The sequence below is a fragment of the Mastigoproctus giganteus genome, chromosome 1 (assembly GCF_048544385.1).
Source record: "Mastigoproctus giganteus isolate SK-2022 chromosome 1, ASM4854438v1, whole genome shotgun sequence".
In the NCBI taxonomy this organism is placed as follows: domain Eukaryota; kingdom Metazoa; phylum Arthropoda; class Arachnida; order Uropygi; family Thelyphonidae; genus Mastigoproctus; species Mastigoproctus giganteus.
This window is the reverse complement of record NC_143575.1, coordinates 200,076,620-200,094,309: the sequence shown is the minus strand read 5'-3', so window position 1 is coordinate 200,094,309 and position 17,690 is coordinate 200,076,620. Positions and strand designations below refer to the sequence as shown.

General features: G+C 38.1%; 1 protein-coding gene across 2 annotated transcripts in view; it reads left to right on the top strand.

Moving 5' to 3' along the window:
• Window positions 1-17,690, top strand: part of LOC150091448 (dnaJ homolog subfamily C member 8) — a 270,274-nt gene that overhangs the window by 33,957 nt on the left and 218,627 nt on the right. For both annotated transcript variants that reach the window (XM_090383974.1, XM_090383983.1), the window contains exon 2: window positions 17,577-17,678. In XM_090383974.1, the coding sequence (XP_090240100.1) occupies window positions 17,577-17,678 (102 nt within the window). The remainder of the gene's footprint in view (window positions 1-17,576; window positions 17,679-17,690) is intronic.

The window sequence follows — 17,690 nt, the reverse complement described above, 5'->3', positions numbered from 1 at the left end:
ATAAGGAGGTGATTATCCCCTTGTATAAGGCAATGGTCAGGCCACACCTTCAGTACTGTATACAGGGCTGGAGGCCTCATTTTAAGAAGGATGTAGAGCTGTTGGAATGAGTACAGAGAAGGGCAACAAGATTAGTTAATGGAGCAAAAGGTTGCTGTTATGAAGAAAGGCTTAAGTTTTGCAAATTACAGTGTCTGGAGATGTCATCTACGAGGTGATCTTACTGGGTGTATAAAGCCTTGAATGGTTTGAGCATGCTCAGTGCTGATGGGATTCCTCCTCTTGCTCAGAATAATCGCCTGAAAGGGCATAAATTCAAATTAAAGAAAGACGGTTGTAGGATAGATGTGCGGAAGTTTGCCTTTAACCAGCAGGTGGTTGATTGCTGGAACAAACTTCCATCTGTCGTTGTAGAAGTTGATAGCTTAAATAGATTCAAGGCAGAACTTGACAAACATTTGGAGCGAGTGAATGGGTGAAGTAAGGGGTTTTTTTTGGCTGATGCTATATAAGGTTGCTTTCTTGCATCATGTGTCTTTGCTAATGCTAAATGGCAACTAGTGCTCCCATAGTCAGTGGCTAATCTTAACAGAAAATGTGCATTATCTTGAAAATGGTTCATTTGCAGAATGATGTTCACTGGGACTTTTTTGCTTATTTTAGTTTGTACTTTTCACCTTTAAATTATTGACCATCATTTTTGAAACACCATGTATATGAGGTGTACTGCGTGCGTGTTGGTTGAGACTGGTGTGCAATTGATTGTGTGTGTGTGTGTGTGTGTGCTTGTTGAAAATAGTAGGCCCTGCGCATTTGAGATTGCAGTTCAGGGCAAATCCCTTGGGAAATCCTTACTGCCGTAGGTGATGCCATGCTGGTTCCTTTTCTCAGGTGATATGGTGTGGGATGTCAGGAATTGACAAAAACAGACAAGACAAACCAATTCCCCAGTAGGATACTCTAGCCATATAACCTTTCCCCTCACTAAAATCTTACTCCTTTCTCTTCCCTCCTCTCCCAAATCTTCACCTAGTGGACTCTACCACACTAAATACCTTCAACTGCTCTTATCAGTCCCATTCTGTGGGTTGCCTTCGCAGGGATGCCCCTTTTATTTTGTGTTCTTCTGTTTTCTGCCAGAAAGCCTTCCTAACATTCACCCTTTCTCTTCACCTTTCATCCCAAGTTTAAACTGTTATCCTCTCACTCATTTCAGTGTTATTAGTGCCAACTCAGTGTTGGCACTAATAATATTAAGAGTAGGAGACCGGCAGAATTACTTAACAAGTACAGGTCACTGTTGAACAAAAGCTGAGAATTAGAGTTGAATTTGAAAGTGTCTGCAATTCTGCCCAGACACGATAGGAGGGAGTATATGATGAGAGCCTTGTCGATCAATTCGGCCCTGGAAAGATTGTGCAAGGCTCAAGGGGTAGAATTTTTTTCAGCCTGGACTGTACTTGTTAACAGGAGAGATTGCTTCTACAGGGATGGGATACACTTAAATAGAAACGGTGCAAGAATATTTGCTGATGCTATCGAGGCAGTGTTAGGTGGGTCGGAAAACTGCTAGCTTGGGGGGAGACAAAGACCAATAGATTGACAGTAGCCACTGGCAGAGGTGAAAGAGATTCTTGCACTGCTTCTATTAGAATGAGCAGAAGCCTGGAAAACAAGATGCATGGTATTTCAGAGACTGCTGGGAGCCATTGCGGTACAAGTAAACACATGGGTTGTGTTAGGGTAGCTAAGAATAGAAACAGGTGCAGGTATACTTGCATGCACACCAATGCTAGGAGTTTAGTAAATAAATTTGATGAATTTGAGGTATTGCTCAAAACATCAAAGGCAGATATTGTTGGGATATCAGAGACGTGGTGTCACACAGATATAAGGGATGCAGAACTGCAATTTGGGGAGTACAACGTCTACAGAAAGGATAGACAGGATAGGAAGGGGGGTGGGGTTATGCTGTTAGTTAAGAAACACATAAAAACCAAGGAAGTGAAGCCACTCGACATCGCCGGACAGTGCAGTGTTGAGTCAGTTTGGTGTGACATAAGCATTGGGAGATCAAAATTGAGAGTAGGAGTGTGCTATAGGCCTAATAACTCTGATGAGTATAATAAGGAACTGTACAGGGAAATAGAGTGGGCCAGTAAATCAGAGAGTCTTATAATGGGAGATTTTAATTTCCCAGATATTGACTGGAATTTGGGGGCTGATTACTCATACACTAGCAGGGCTTTTGTGGATTTATTGGATGATTGTTTTCTACATCAGCATGTTCGGGAGGCAACTAGAGGGAGTAATACTCTTGATTTGATTATCAGCAGTGATTCTTCATGCATTAAGAATCTGCAGATAAACGAACCACTAGGTGGCAGTGATCACAGTGTGCTGAAGTGGGATTTACTCAAAGAGGTAACTACCATTAGGGGTAAAGGGAAGGGTTATTGCTTCCGTAAAGGCAACTACGATGGACTGAGACAGTATTTAAATTCTATACAGTGGGACCAACTGATGATGTTACCAACAGCAAATTCAAAATGGGAAGCATTCAAAGAACTTATCTTGGAAGCTACTAGGCTTTACATACCAACTAAGAAATATTGTTCAAGGTTTAGGCCAAAATGGATGTCAGATGAAGTAATGAGGCATATGACAGAGAAGAAAAATGCATGGGATACTTACAAATTAACACATGACACAGAAGCCTATGATAGATACAAGTTGATATGCAACCAAGTTACAAAGGAGGTTAGGCAGGCAAAGGCAGATTACGACAAATCCTTGGCAAGGGATGCAAAGAAAAACAGCAAACAGTTCTTTACTTATGTAAACTCTAGAAGGAAGGGGATGAATCAGATTGGTCCACTTGATATTGATGGGTCAACTGTTGATGATCCTGCTCAGGTAGCTAACAAACTAAATGAATATTTTGCATCGACATTCACACATGAGGAGTTATTCAGCAAGGGGAATGCCAGATGTGTATTCAACTCTAGCAGTAAGCTACAGAATCTTGAAATAACTGGGAGTAAAGTGGAGGAGAAACTGTTGAAGATAAACACAAGAAAGGCACCCGGGGTGGATGGGATCTATCCAGTTATATTAAAGGAGGCAGCAAAGGAAGTAAGCAATCCCTTAGCCATAATTATGAGAGCTTCCTTGGACTCAGGGGAGGTACCCATAGACTGGAAATGTGCAAATGTGACCCCAATTCACAAAGGAGGATCAAAGGCTGACACAAGTAATTATAGACCTGTGAGCTTAACTTCTGTTCCAGGAAAATTAATGGAGGCACTGGTTAAAGAAGCACTGCAGGATCATTTAGACAAGACTTCAGTTATAGCTCAGACACAGCATGGTTTTGTTAAGGGGAAGTCTTGCCTGACCAACTTGATTGGATATTATGATGCAGTCACAAAAGAACTGGATGCAGGGAATAACTTTGATATTATATACTTGGATCTTAGAAAGGCTTTTGATACTGTTGCACATGGAAGACTGCTACACAAATTGGAGCAGTGTGACATTGGAGGCAAATTGCTGCTATGGATAAAGGGGTGGTTGAGGGGGAGAAGACAGAGAGTGGTAATCAATGGACACTGCTCATCGTGGACTAATGTTATTAGTGGAGTCCCTCAGGGCTCAGTGTTGGGTCCATTATTGTTTTCTGTATTTATAAATGATATTGATGATGGTATATCAAGCTTAATGTCCAAGTTTGCAGATGATACAAAGGTTGGCAGGGTTGTCAAGGACACTACTGACACTATGCTGCTGCAACAGGATCTGGGAAGGTTGAGCAGATGGGCTGAGAGGTGGCAAATGAAGTTTAACATTGACAAATGTAAAGTACTACACATGGGAAACAGCAACCCCAGAGCAACGTATCAACTCTGTGGTACTACACTGACAGTGGTAGAGAATGAAAGGGACTTGGGGGTGGTTGTGCAGGCAGATATGAAGTTCTCTGAGCAGTGCAGACGGGCTGCAAGAGTAGCTCATGGAGTATTGTCAATGATATACAGGAATTTTTCCAGCATGGATAAGGAGGTGATTATTCCATTGTATAAGGCAATGGTCAAGCCACACCTAAAGTACTGTATACAGGTCTGGAGGCCTCATTTCAAGAAGGATGTAGAGCTGCTGGAACGAGTACGGAGAAGGGCAACAAGATTAGTGAATGGAACAAAGGGGTGCTCTTACGAAGAAAGGCTTAAGTTTTGCAAATTACAGTGTCTGGAGACTAGGCACCAGCGAGGTGATCTGATAGAGGTGTATAAAGCCTTGAATGGTTTAAGCATGCTCAATGCTGATGGGATTCTTCCTCTAGCTCAGAAAAATCACCTGAGAGGGCATAAATTCAAATTGAGGAAAGACAGATGTAGGATAGATGTGAGGAAATTTGCCTTTAGCCAGCGGGTGGTTGGTTGGTGGAGACTTCCATCCCTTGTGGTGGAGGTTGATAGCCTAAATAAGTTTAAGGCTCAGCTGGACAGGTATTTGGAACGAACAGAGGGGTGAAGTGGAAGTGGGTTTTTTTTTTTTGGCTGATGCATAAGCTTGCTTTCTTGCATCAAATGCCTCTACTAATGCTAATGCCAATTTCAAATCTTCACCTTTCGTCCCAAGCTTGAACTGTGATCCTCTCATTTCCAATTTTCACCTTTAATCCCAAGCTTAAACTGTCATCTTCTTGCTCATTTCCAGTCTTCAACTTTCGTCCCAAGCTTAAACTGTCATCCTCTCACTCATTTCCAATAAAAACTTCAATTTTTTTTATTTTTGAGCCATCCCTTGTAAGCCCTTGGTGATGTCAGGATTCACTCTTCTAGAGACTCGCACAATCCTACTGTATGTGCCCCAGCAATGGTGGGGTTCTTGGTTTCCCAGGGGTTCAGGGGCTAAGAGGTTTGATGAATAACAGACCATCATAGCCCAGCACCACACTACATAAATCACACAATAACTCATACTATCTGGCCTTTACAGAGTTGTATTGCATCACAAAAGTTATGAATGCGGTGTTGAGGAAGACCCCCCCACCCCATTGCTCGACTTGCAACACTAGGCCTGTATATACTGTACTCCCCAAACAATTCAGCATTGTTTATATTTGAATGACACCATGTTTCTGATGTCTCCCTACAGTGTCTGCGTTTGATGACTTAATCAGTACTTCAAATTTAACAAGTTTATTTACAATACTCCTGGCATTAGTGTACATGCAAGTAGACACATGTTCTTACTCTTAGTTACCCTCCCATAGCCCATGTATTCCCTTGTTCCATGATGACCCTCAGCAGGGTTTGAAATCCCAGACTCCTTGCTTTCTAGGCTGCTGCGTTTTCCAGTAGAACAAACTAACAGATTAACCAGAGCTGCCTGGAGCTCTGGTTAATCTGTTAGTTTTGATTTGAATCTGTTAGTTAATTTGATTGGTCAACCAGGCTTGCTGTCTACAGGCTACCCTATTCTCCATGAACATATCGATTGGCTACCTCTTGGATTTCTGGCTAGTGAATAAGCTGAGTTAATCCTTCTGGCTAGTGAATAAGCTGAGTATGATTTTTCTGAGGGTAGCCTCTTGAATTGAGCATGCAGTTGTTGCTTTTCCTTAAATTTGTGCATAACGGTTTGGACTACCATGGCTTCGAGTGTGGGCAGATGACATGGCCACTCTTGCAATGAATAACAACCGTCTCTGAAACAAAAATGCTGCTTCATCAATATCAATTTCACTGAGAGTTTTCTAGGGGTGGAGCCTAAAGAGGTCAATTGACGTTTCAATTTTTAAGTATTTTGGATCATAGACAGTCTTTTTAATCTTTTGGATCGGGATCGATTGGTTACAGCATTCCTTTGCTACAAGGATCATAGATGCCTCAGTTGGCCTGTGGTTGGAGATAAATATTGAATTAATGCTGATTACAGCTTCTACACTACCATAGCTGGAAAAAATTTTCTGTAGTATGGCTCTCCACGAGAGGGTGGTACATAGATGCCATGGATATTGAGATTAGACAGATCTGAAATTAACCTATCAAAGAGCTTTGATGCAGATGGCAGGGGCAGATTGAAGTCTTCCAAAATTATCACCCTCTGTTTGCACTTGATTGAGGTCAAGAGCCAGGCAGAGAAGTTAATAATGTATTGATCTTAGAGGTGGGGTAAGTAAACTGTGCATACTAGCAACTGGATTCCCTAGACTAGGTAGTAGCCAAGGATGGCCTCAAATTCGCTACCAGGGTATGCCCAAGATTTGATAAGAGGGAGCTGTTGCCTCTGGCCGATTGACTCCTCCTCCTTTCATATCTTTCCTGTTTGCCAGAATTGACTGATAACCGAGGTTGGTGGTTAAGTGCAATATGTCCATGTCGTCACAAAGCAGGTTTTAATTAGGACAACAAAATCGTAATCCGCACTGAGAAGCATCTCAGTCAGAGTGCTGAGCTTGTTCTTTAGGCTTCGGATGTTCTGTGTGAAGCATTTTACATGTTTTTCGTTGGAGAACTTAATCTGGATTAGGTTTTTTGGGTTCCTTTCCCTGAGAAGGGTAGGAGATGGGAGGTGGATTCCTCTTGGGCAGGGACTGGAGCTAGCACTCGACCTCCTCATAATGTGCACTTGAATCTGGCTATCTGAATTGGTTAAATTGTTGTACTCAGTCGGAGTGGCAGCTGCTCTTCTTTCAGCCGGTTGCAGCATGCCCCTCTTATGTCATATTCTTCATCAATGTGCTGCTGACCCACATTTTGTTTCTTCCATAATTACTGTTGCCAAATCTTGGATGTCTCACTATGACCCAGAAACAAAGACCAGGTCTATTCCATTTGTTTATTTGATAAAATCTGCCTACAAATTGTGTAAATTTATAGGCAGATTTTTTTAAGTAGTTTTTCAGTTTTATTATTTACAGTAATAGAACATTATTTTTTTAGTGCAGGCAAGGTAAAGAGGAGAAACTTAAATGCTTAAAACATTTAATTTTATTTCAGTGCAATTAATTCCTAATGCACAAATCCTTGAATTTCCTCCAAATTCACATCCTTCAGAAAAAGTAGTTTACTGGTTTGCCACCTGGCCTTACTGAACCACCTAGTGGCATCCATGAGCACTGCATTGGACAGTCCTATTCTTTAGGACAGCTTCCATTCTGTACAATGCACTATATGCCAGCTCCAATCTAATCCTCTACCACACAGCCACCCTACATCTCACATAGTCATTCAGACAAGGGCTGAAACACAGTTGTTAACAGCACAGTGTCAGATATTACAGTTGCTAAAGGACTATGTGGTCAGTGTTCCCATCAAATGAAACTCCTTGTAAAGATTGGAGAGAGAGGTTAATGCCTCTCCTGGCTTCACTACAGAAAAATTACTGAGGGCACAATATCAGGAAGTTCATGCTTCTTATTGTCATCCAACACAGGGCTGCTGCCTTCCAAAAATATGCAAACCTAGCGTTTCACTACATTCTGTTGTGTGCATGTATAGAGGTTTTCCCCATGTTAGCCTTTTTATGCTTGGTTTGAGCCTTCTTTCACCCCTAGTAGGATGCATTTCTCCACAGAATTCCTAAATGACATCAAGAATATCCATATTAAGATCATGACCTCACTTGATGTGGCCTTACTCTTTATCTCCACTCCTGTATATCATAGTATATAACAGAGCTATGGTACTCAATAAATTCTACGTTGATATCAATATTTGTAGAATAAGAGAAATTTACCTCAATATGATACGTAGAACACTTCCGTATGATACTCCAGAAATTGAAACGAATAAAAGATTAACACAAAATAATTACAGTAAAAAATCAATTGAACACAATTCAAAAATTAAATAAAATTCAAAAAACAATTTAAAAAAAATTATTAAAGTTAAATGTAAATTTCGAAAATTAGGAAGGGAAACTGTTTTTCAAAATTTACTTTAATTGATCTTTTAATTAATTTTTTAAAATAGTTTTTTGAATTGTGTTCAATTGAATTTTTACTGTAATCATTTTGCTTTAATATTTTATTTGTTTTAATTTCTGGAGAGTATCATACGGAAGTGTTCTATGTATCATATTGAGCTAAATTTCTCTTAGTCTTCTACAAACTCCTGTATTTCATACCATAGCATGACCATAAGACCTTTGAGAATGAACCCATTTTCAGCATCAGGCCTAGCCTAGATATGTCCAGCATTGTAATGCATTATTCGTTGGTAGCTTTTGTTTTGGGTATAGTGGGATTCATCTGCACCAGAATATTGTAAACCACACTAAAATTATTCTTTAAGTTGTTATATTACTTTTTACTATCTGAAAAGTTCTCATACATTTGTAGTGCATTCCCGAACTTTATTATTCTCATGTCAAGTGAGAACAACATATAACAAGATTATTGAAATTACTCATATCATCATGAATTGGTGATATGAGTAATTTTATTTTCTAAATCTCTCTCTCTCTGCACCTAGTAGGCATGTGAAATACTTCTTTGGAGATCATAGCCACCTGAGCACCGGACAATCCTGGGGTGCCAAATTTTCTGGGATGTCATATGACTATGATTTGTGATTTCAAAATTAACCAACGAGTGGGCATGCCCTGTCATAGAGTACCCCAAGCATGGTTCTTCTCAGGAAATCTCCGAAACGTGGCTGTATTCCTTATGGAAAGTCTATTGTATAAGGTAGTGTTGTAGACATTGATGAAATCTAAATACAAGGACATTTTCTTTCTACCCACTCTCAGAAACAACAGGTGAAGGAATATATGAATCAAACACTCAAATGCTAACAGATTTTAAACTTGATTTAGGCAATTGCAGAGGCCAGAGTTATGACAATGGTGCCAATATGAAAGGCAAAAACAAATGTCTCCAGGCTAGAATTTTAAAGCGCAACTCACAAGCATCTTTTATGCCTTGTGGATGTCACTCTTTAAATTTAGTAATCGGGGACAGTGTAGCAAGTTCAACATTTTCTAAGAGATATTTTGGTATAATACAAAGGATTTATATATTGTTTTCAGCTTTGGCTTATAGATGGGGATTACTGAAAAAACACATTAAATGCTTGATCCCTAAATCTTTGTGTGACACTAGGTGGGAATGTAGAGGTGAAATCATTAAAGCTGTTAAAAATGAAATTTTAGAATTAAGGAATGCCTTAACTGAGTTTGCCAAAAGCCCAAGCACTGAATCCATTTATGCATCTGAAGCCGAATCTCTAATAGTAAAAATTGATGATTTTAGTTTTTTGATTACCCTTTGCATGTGGAGTGATGTTTTATTTAAGATCAATATGGTAAGCAAATCAGTGCAGGACCCTGACATGGACATAGCACTACAGTCATGCTTATAAAAATTGTACAGAATTTCTAAAGAAATACAGAAACTCTGGTTACGTAGAAGCCTTGAGATCAGCAAAATGTTTGGCAGAAAGATTAAACTGGGGTTTTTTGTACAATATCAAAAAAGATATGGCCCATGATGAATTGTTAAAAAGATGCAAAAAGCTTGAAATAAATATTGATAGCAATGAATGTGATGTAAATGGTGAAGAGTTATGCCAAGAAATTGAGGCGTTGGTGGTGCCTTTGCCTGAGAATGTAACTGATAATGCTCTAGGTATTTTGAAGTTTAAGTTTATAAATTCAAACAAAATGCTAGCAAACTTGTGGATTGCATTGCAAATTATGCTAATTTATAACTGTGGCAAGTAGTGAAAGAGGTTTCAGTAAACTTTTTAATTAACTAAAAAGTTAATTAAAACATGCCTGCAATCGTTGATTGCAGAGACAAGGTTCAGTTAACTGGGAATTCTATCTTTCGATAATGACAATAGCAAAATTGGATTTGTCAGAAATTAATAATAACTTTGCTGACATGAAATATAGGAAGAAGATACATTAAGTAAACTATTATTGATTTCAGTTTTTTAAAGGTGTTCCACCTTTTAATCAACCTTTGAAACGTGGAACAAGACTGGTTTGATAGGTGGAACAGAACCAGAGTATGTCTGCCAGGGGCAAAGGTTGATGACGTTGTAGAGCAGATATCATCTTTTAAGGGCACAAAAGGTGATGTTGTTGTACCCGTTGGCTAACAAGTACAGATCAATGTTAAAAAAAGCCATGAGTTAGGGTTGAATTTGAAAGTGTCTGCAATTCTGCCCAGACACAATAGGAGGGAGTATATGATGAGAGCCTTGTCGATCAATTTGGGCCTGGAGAGATTGTGCAAGGCTCAAGGGGTAGAATTTTTCTCAGCCTGGTCTCTGCTTTTTAACAGGAGAGACTGCTTCTACAGGGATGGGGTACACTTAAATAGAAAGGGTTCAAAAATATTTGCTGATGCTATTGAGGCAGAGTTAGGTGGGTTGGAAAACTGCTAGCATGGGGGGAATACACAGACTAATAGATTAACAGTAAACATTGGCAGAGGTGAAAGTGATTCTTGCACTGCTTCAATTGAAATCAGCAGCCTGGAAAACAAGGTGCATGGGATTCCAGAGACTGCTGGGAGCATTGTGGAACAAGTAGATACCTGGGTTGTGTTAGGGTAGCTAAGAATAGAAACAGGTGCATGTATACTTGTGTGTACACCAATGCTAGGAGTTTGGTAAATAAATTTGATGAATTTTTGAGGTTTTGGTCAAAACTTCAAAGGCAGATATTGTTGGGATAACAGAGACGTGGTGTCACACAGATATTAGGAATGCAGAGCTGGAATTTGGGGAGTACAATGTGTACAGGAAGGATAGACAGGATAGGAAGGGAAGAGGGGTTATGCTATTTGTTAAGAAACACATAAAATCCAAGGAACTGAAGCTAGTCGACATCGCTGGACAGTGCAGTTTCGAGTCAGTTTGGTGTGACATAAGCATTGGGAAAGCAAAATTGAGAGTAGTAGTGTGTTATAGGCCTAATGACTCTGATGAGTATAATGAACAATTGTACAGAGTAATAGAGTAGGCCAATAAATCAGTGTCTTTTAATGGGGGATTTTAATTTCCCAGATATTTACTGGAATTTGTGGTTGGTCACTCACAGACTAGCAAGACTTTTGTGGATTTATTGGATGATTGTTTTCTGCAGTAGCATGTTTGGGAGGCAACTAGGGGGAGTAATACTCTTGATCTGATTATCAGTAGTGATTCTTCATGCATTAAGAATCTGCAGATAAAGTAACCACTAGGTGGCAGTGATCACTGTGCCGAAGTGGGATTTACTCAAAGACGTAACTACCATCAGGGGTAAAGGGAAGGGTTTTTGCTTTCGTAAAGGTGACTACTGTGGTCTGAGACAGTATTTAAATTCTATATGGTGGGACCAACTGATGATGTTACCAACAGCAAATTCAAAATGGGACGCATTCAGAGAATTAATCTTGGAAGCTACTAAGCTTTTCAGCCTCCATAGCCAAGTGGTCAGGAGTGGGAGTGCAGTAGCACAGGCTCTTTGAGTAGACCCGGGTTCAAGCCCCTGACTGCTGAATACGGTCTATCTGCCAACTTGCACTGGACCAGCGTGGCAGATTACGGTCCATTTCCCTCAGCATGAATTGTTGAGGAGCCTTCCATCCTGCAGTGGGTTGATAATGGCTGCACTTTACTTTTTTTTTGCTTTTACCAACTAAGAAATATTGTTCAAGGTTTAGGCCTAAATGGATGTCAGATATACTAATTAGACATGTAGTAGAGAAGAAAAATGCATGGGATACATATAAATTAACAGGTGACACGGAAGCCTATTAGGCTACTTTGTGATTTTCTTTGCAAAGCCATTTTTAAGAAGTAGATTTTTTTATATGTAATTATGTTATTTATACTTCTAAGGATTACACATAACTGAATTTATAAAAGGTGTGAGGAAATGCTTAGTGATTCTCAGTTGGGCTTCTGACAAGGACTTGGTACCAGGGAAGCCCTGATTGCAGTTTGGACTTTAGTAGCAAGATGTCAAGATGTGAACCAAGAGGTATTCATCTGCTTTTTGGATTAAGAGAAGGCCTTCGATCAGGTAACGCATGACAAACTGTTCCAAATCTTAGAGAAGATTGGAATTGATAGCAAAGACATGAGAATAATGGTGAACTTGTATTGGGGACAATCAGCAAAGTTGTGCATAGAAGGAGAAAAATCGGAAAAGATAAATTAAAAGAGGAGTTTGTCAAGGTTGTATTTTATCACCATTGTTGTTCAACGTGTATGCTGAAGAAATTTTTAAAAAAGCTTCAGAGGGATGTATAGAAGGGATAAAGATTAATGACAATACAATAAATATGATCAGATATGCAGATGATACTATATTGCTGGGAAGCTCTGAGAAGGATTTACAAGCGCTAATGGATGAAGTTAATAGAATAAGTGAAAATTTTGGTCTGAAGTTAAACACTAAGAAAATAAAACTTATGGTGATCAGTAAGAAAGAAGTGCGAACAAAAATTACAATCAATAATGAAGAAATTGAAAGGATTAAAAGTTATTGCTATCTTGGATGTATGCTGAGCGAGGACTGGGACCATTCTATTGAAGTACAGCAGGCCCTCGTTATATTGCGGTTAACTTTATGTTGATTCGCTATAACGCTGTTCTTATATTATAAACCGGTATCTGACTATAATGCTGTCACAAATCACTATAACGCTCTTTTACTAGTGTACAGATTGCATATTTGGCATATTTAACGAAAACATTTCATCTGATGGGGTTGATAGCTTGAATTTGAATAGCAAAACAGCATTAAAACGTTTCCCACACCGACTTGAAATTTTCCCACGCTCAGTGAAATTTTCACGCACGCTAATTTAATTGCAGTACAGTGACTTGTTATGTAGTTCCGAGATCAACATTTTAAAAAATGATCAAGTATATTGCTTATAATATTTGCGTTATATGCATTTATCAGAAGTCTAGTCATCACTCAGTACAGTATTAGACAACGTGCGTAATGGGCAGTTTACTCGAACATCATAGCATAATTATTTTAACCAACGCAGTTACATTTTCGAAGAGTTAATAATGGCGGATAAGAATGAAAAAAGCAACGTCTGGATTCAGTATGAAGACTACAAATGTAAGAAAAAGACTGAATTTAAAAATTAAATTAGATGTTTTGAAGCGAATCGATTCCGGTCAATGACAAACAGATGTGTGCCATAATTTAGGACTGGCAAATTTAACTGTAAGAACAATTATAAAAAATAAAGAATTAATTTTTATCAGCTGGAAAGACAGTCGTTCCACTGCAAGCAACTAGGGCTAGGCCGGCTATTAGGATTGAAATGGAAAGACTAACTAATTTTATTGAAGATAACATCCAGCGCAAAATTCAGTTAAGTTAAATATTATAAAAAAAAAAAAAGAGAGAGGGATTAGCCTATATGATGATCTGAAAAAAGCTCACTTAAAAAAAAAAAAAAAAAAAAAAGTGGAACCATTTAAAACTAGTAAGGGCTGGTTGAATAGATTTAAAATCCAGGGAGAAGCCGCAAGTGCAGATCAAGGAGCTGAAACTTTCAAAAAAAGAACTTGTTAAAATTATTGAAGGGGGGGTATTATGTGTTATACTTCTCAACAAGTTTCTAACATAGATGAACCAGGACTTTTTTTGGAAACGAATGCCTAAAAGAAGTTTCATATTGAAAGAAGAAAAAAACAAAACATGCCAGGTTTCAAAGCAGCAAAGGATCGGTTGACTGTACAAATATTTGAATATTAAATATTTTGACCGACATTTGTGTATCTTTTCACTACTATTTATTTGATTAGGAAATATCCTATGGCACCGACCGCAACTCACAAATACATATATTACCTTATGGGAATGCTGTGCTCGCTTAGTGCAGATTCACTTAGCGCTCTGTTTTTCTGGAACGAATTATCAGCATTAAGCAGGGGTTACCTGTATACTCAAGGATTGAACAAGCACATGCAGCCTTCCAAAAATGAAGAATCTTTTGTGCTACAGTGATCTTACACTTCCTTTAAGAACAAGAATATTGAGATGTTTTGTCTTCTCTGTTCTCCTTTATATAGTTGAGACTTGGACACTGACAAAGAAGGTCCAGAATAAGTTAAATGCTTTGGAGATGTGGCGTTAAGACAAATGTTGAGTGTCATGGACTGATAAGATAAAGAATGATGAGATCATGAGATGGATGAAGAAGTTCTTCCATCATCCATAAAATCTAGTCAGTTACCCCTAGAATGCAGTGCCTTTACTGCTGAACTACATGCCATACAAATGGCCCTAGAAACTATAAAATTGCACCATAGTTTACTCATAGTATTATTTTTACCGACTGTCGCAGTGCCCTTCTCGCTTTGCAGCAACTAAGAAAGCATCACAACTACCTACTTGGTAATATTCAAACCTTGCTGACTGATTTAGCTAGGAACACGAAAGTAGTAAAATTTTATTGGGTCGCTGGCCATGTTGGTATATCTGGCAATTAGAGTGCTGACCATGCAGCCAAATCTATTGTGGAACCAATTGACACTTCTTTTAAAATCCCTTTCACCGACTATAAAAGCCTTATAATAAGCAAAGTATGAATCACTGGCAAACCATCTGGCAAAACCAGGAAGCAATAAACTCCTTTGGATTAAACCGGAACTTCAATCTTGGCCATCTAGTTTCCGCTCGAACTGAATGGAAGAAGTCACACTTGCAAGCTTACTACGAATAGGACATACACACCTTGCTCACTTATCTTCTTTCTTCCTCAGATCTGCCTTTTGTCTGAACTGCCATGCACAAATCACAGTCCAGCATATCATAGTTGATTGCCTTCTCTATAATGGAGTATGGCAAACCACCTATTTTGCAACAAATATTAGACAACAGATCTGACAATAATGCAGTTTTCGCTTTCCTAAAAAGGATAAAATGCTTTGACAGAATATAATGCTTAAATCCCACATAATACATATATATCACATTTAATAACACCTGAAATCTACCATTGTTTGTTGCATAATGGCCTTTAGCTGCTGTTGCACTTAAAACCAACAAAAATGTATGAAGAAAAATGATGACAAATATAAGTTGTTGCAATTGATAATCCAGGGCAAGATCAATGGAAAAAGAAGTCGAGGGAAAAGAAGGAAATTTTGGTTGGCAAATCTCAGAGAGTGGTATGATCAGAGTAATGAGTGGTTGTTTAGAGCTTCTACCTCACATTCGTCCATTGTGAAGATGACAGCCAACCCCCACAAAGAGATGGTACACTGAAGAAGAAGAAGATTATTTACCCTTAAGCAAAGGCCCAGTGTTTTTTGAGGATCACATGTTCACCCAGAAAAAGTTATCCCCATTTATAACCTTAAAAATCAAAGAAATAGAGAATTGTTCACTTTTTGATGCAAGCATTATTTTCAATATATTATACACATAACTGTGAAAAAATTTTTTTATATTAAAAGATATTTTTAATTGCTTTTTTTTTTAAAATAAAAGCTCCTCTGCAGCACTTTAGATGTATGTGCTTTAATTTTCTTTTTATCATCTCCCTTATTTGGGAATTATCACTGTGAACAAAAAAATTCATTGCTGTCATGATAAACAATTTGAAAATTGTAGATCTCTTAAAGTACCATTTATAATTTGTTTCCAACTATATAATTTCAATTGTTTTAAATTTCAACATTGACAACCAAGGACAAAGACGTGCACTTCTACTTCCTTGTGCATATTTTAATTCTGTTTTTAAATCCTAACTTATTCACGCTAACTTAAATTTAAAATTATTATCCATTTTATTCCAACATCAATGCAGATTATAAAAAGATGAGTACCATAATAAATTAAATTAAGCTACGCTATTATATTGTGTCATGATAAACTTAACTACTGATTAGATAGATCTACATAATTTAAATATATTGTTAAAATGCAGTGTTCTAACAAACTTTTTCTAATGTTTTATTTATTAATTTTTTATTTTGGCACTACCAATTGAAATTACCAGTGGTTGTTATTAGTAGATAATTTTATGTAAAATTTTAGTCTGCCTATTAATATGAGGAGCATTCAATAAATTATCTACCTACCTATGAAGGAAATGAGATAAAGGCAAAAATCTTTTTATTTTTCAATGTAACTCCACTGAATTCAATACACTTGTTCCATTTTGTTGGCAGTGAGAAAATATCAGACAAATAAAATTCTTTGTCCTGTCCATCAAAGAACACAGAAACAGCAGACTTCAGTTCATTATCATCAGCAAACCAACCTCCATGTAAGTTTTTCTTGAGGTGTCAAAACAGGAAATAGTGACTGGAGGTCAGATCTGGACTGTAAGGTGAATGGGTAAGTTCTGTGAAGTCATAGTCTCTCAAAGCAGCAGCAACAGCATGTAACCTGCACACTGGTGCATTGTCCTGAAGAAGCAGCACACCTCTGGCAAATGTTACACGGCATTTTTCCTTTATGACATTCCTTAGGTTGTACAGTAGGGATGCATATGACTCCCCAGCGACTGCCTGCTTGTGTTCCATGTAGGGAATGTAAAAAATTTCCTCAGCATCCCAAAAAATGGTGGCCATAATCTTGCCAGCTGCAGGTTGTGTCCAAAATTTTTTGGGTGGGGAAGAACCCTTGTGCTTCAATTGCATTGATTCTTGCTTGGTCTCAGGATCCCAGTGTTGAACCCATGTTTCATCACCCTTAACAATTTTGGAGATGAAAGTTTCAGGATCCCTTCCATAAAGCTCTAAATTCTCCTTACAATGCTGTACTCTGAATTGCTTCTGCACAAGGGTCAGAAATCTGAGGATCCACTTTGCACTGACCTTAGTCATCCCCAAATGTTCATGGATTATGGTTATAAATGTTCCCTCAGATATGTCACATTCCTTAGAGTTTTGGGACACCTTTAAATGTCTGTCATTCAGCATAAAGGTTCCACAGCTTGACGCATTTCTGAGTTGCTGCTGTCACAGGCCTTCCTTGATGCGGATCATCTTCGATGGACTCTCTACCCCACTTGAATTTTTTTTACCAGAATTTCACCTGGTGCTGTGAAGGTGCACTATTGCCATACACGGCCACCATCCTTTCATGAATGAATGGCATTTGGCCCATTTCCTTCTTTGGTGAGAAACTTGATGACTGAACAATGCTCCAATTTCAGCAAATCCATAATTTGATACAGGTGTCTTCCTTCTCTCTGTTACAGCAGCACAACCTAAAAACATAGTAGGATCAAAATTAGTATGATTCAAGTTGAGACATGTCATGAGAATGTGATAAATCATGAATAATTTATCACATTCCTACAGCATGTTATGGGTAAACAACATGTGAATAAATTATCCTTTTATATGATAACTTTTGTACGTTATATTATCCTATGCATTTTATATCTATTGAGGTATATATCCTAACATGATTATATTACTATAATCCTCCATAATATTATAAAAATACTATATACAACACATTATGGACATAATGCATCCATTGCCACTGCAAGTGCATTAGCCCATAAATACAGTTTATTGTCAGTGTATTAATGATTACCTTTCATAGTACTCATTATGTATATACACTTTGCTGTGCAGGTTAAAGAAATTGAAAAAAGAGATTCTGTGTTGACTCCAAAGCAACAGATAGATAGATTGCTTCGTCCAGGATCAACATATTTCAATTTAAACCCTTTTGAGGTAAGATGAAGG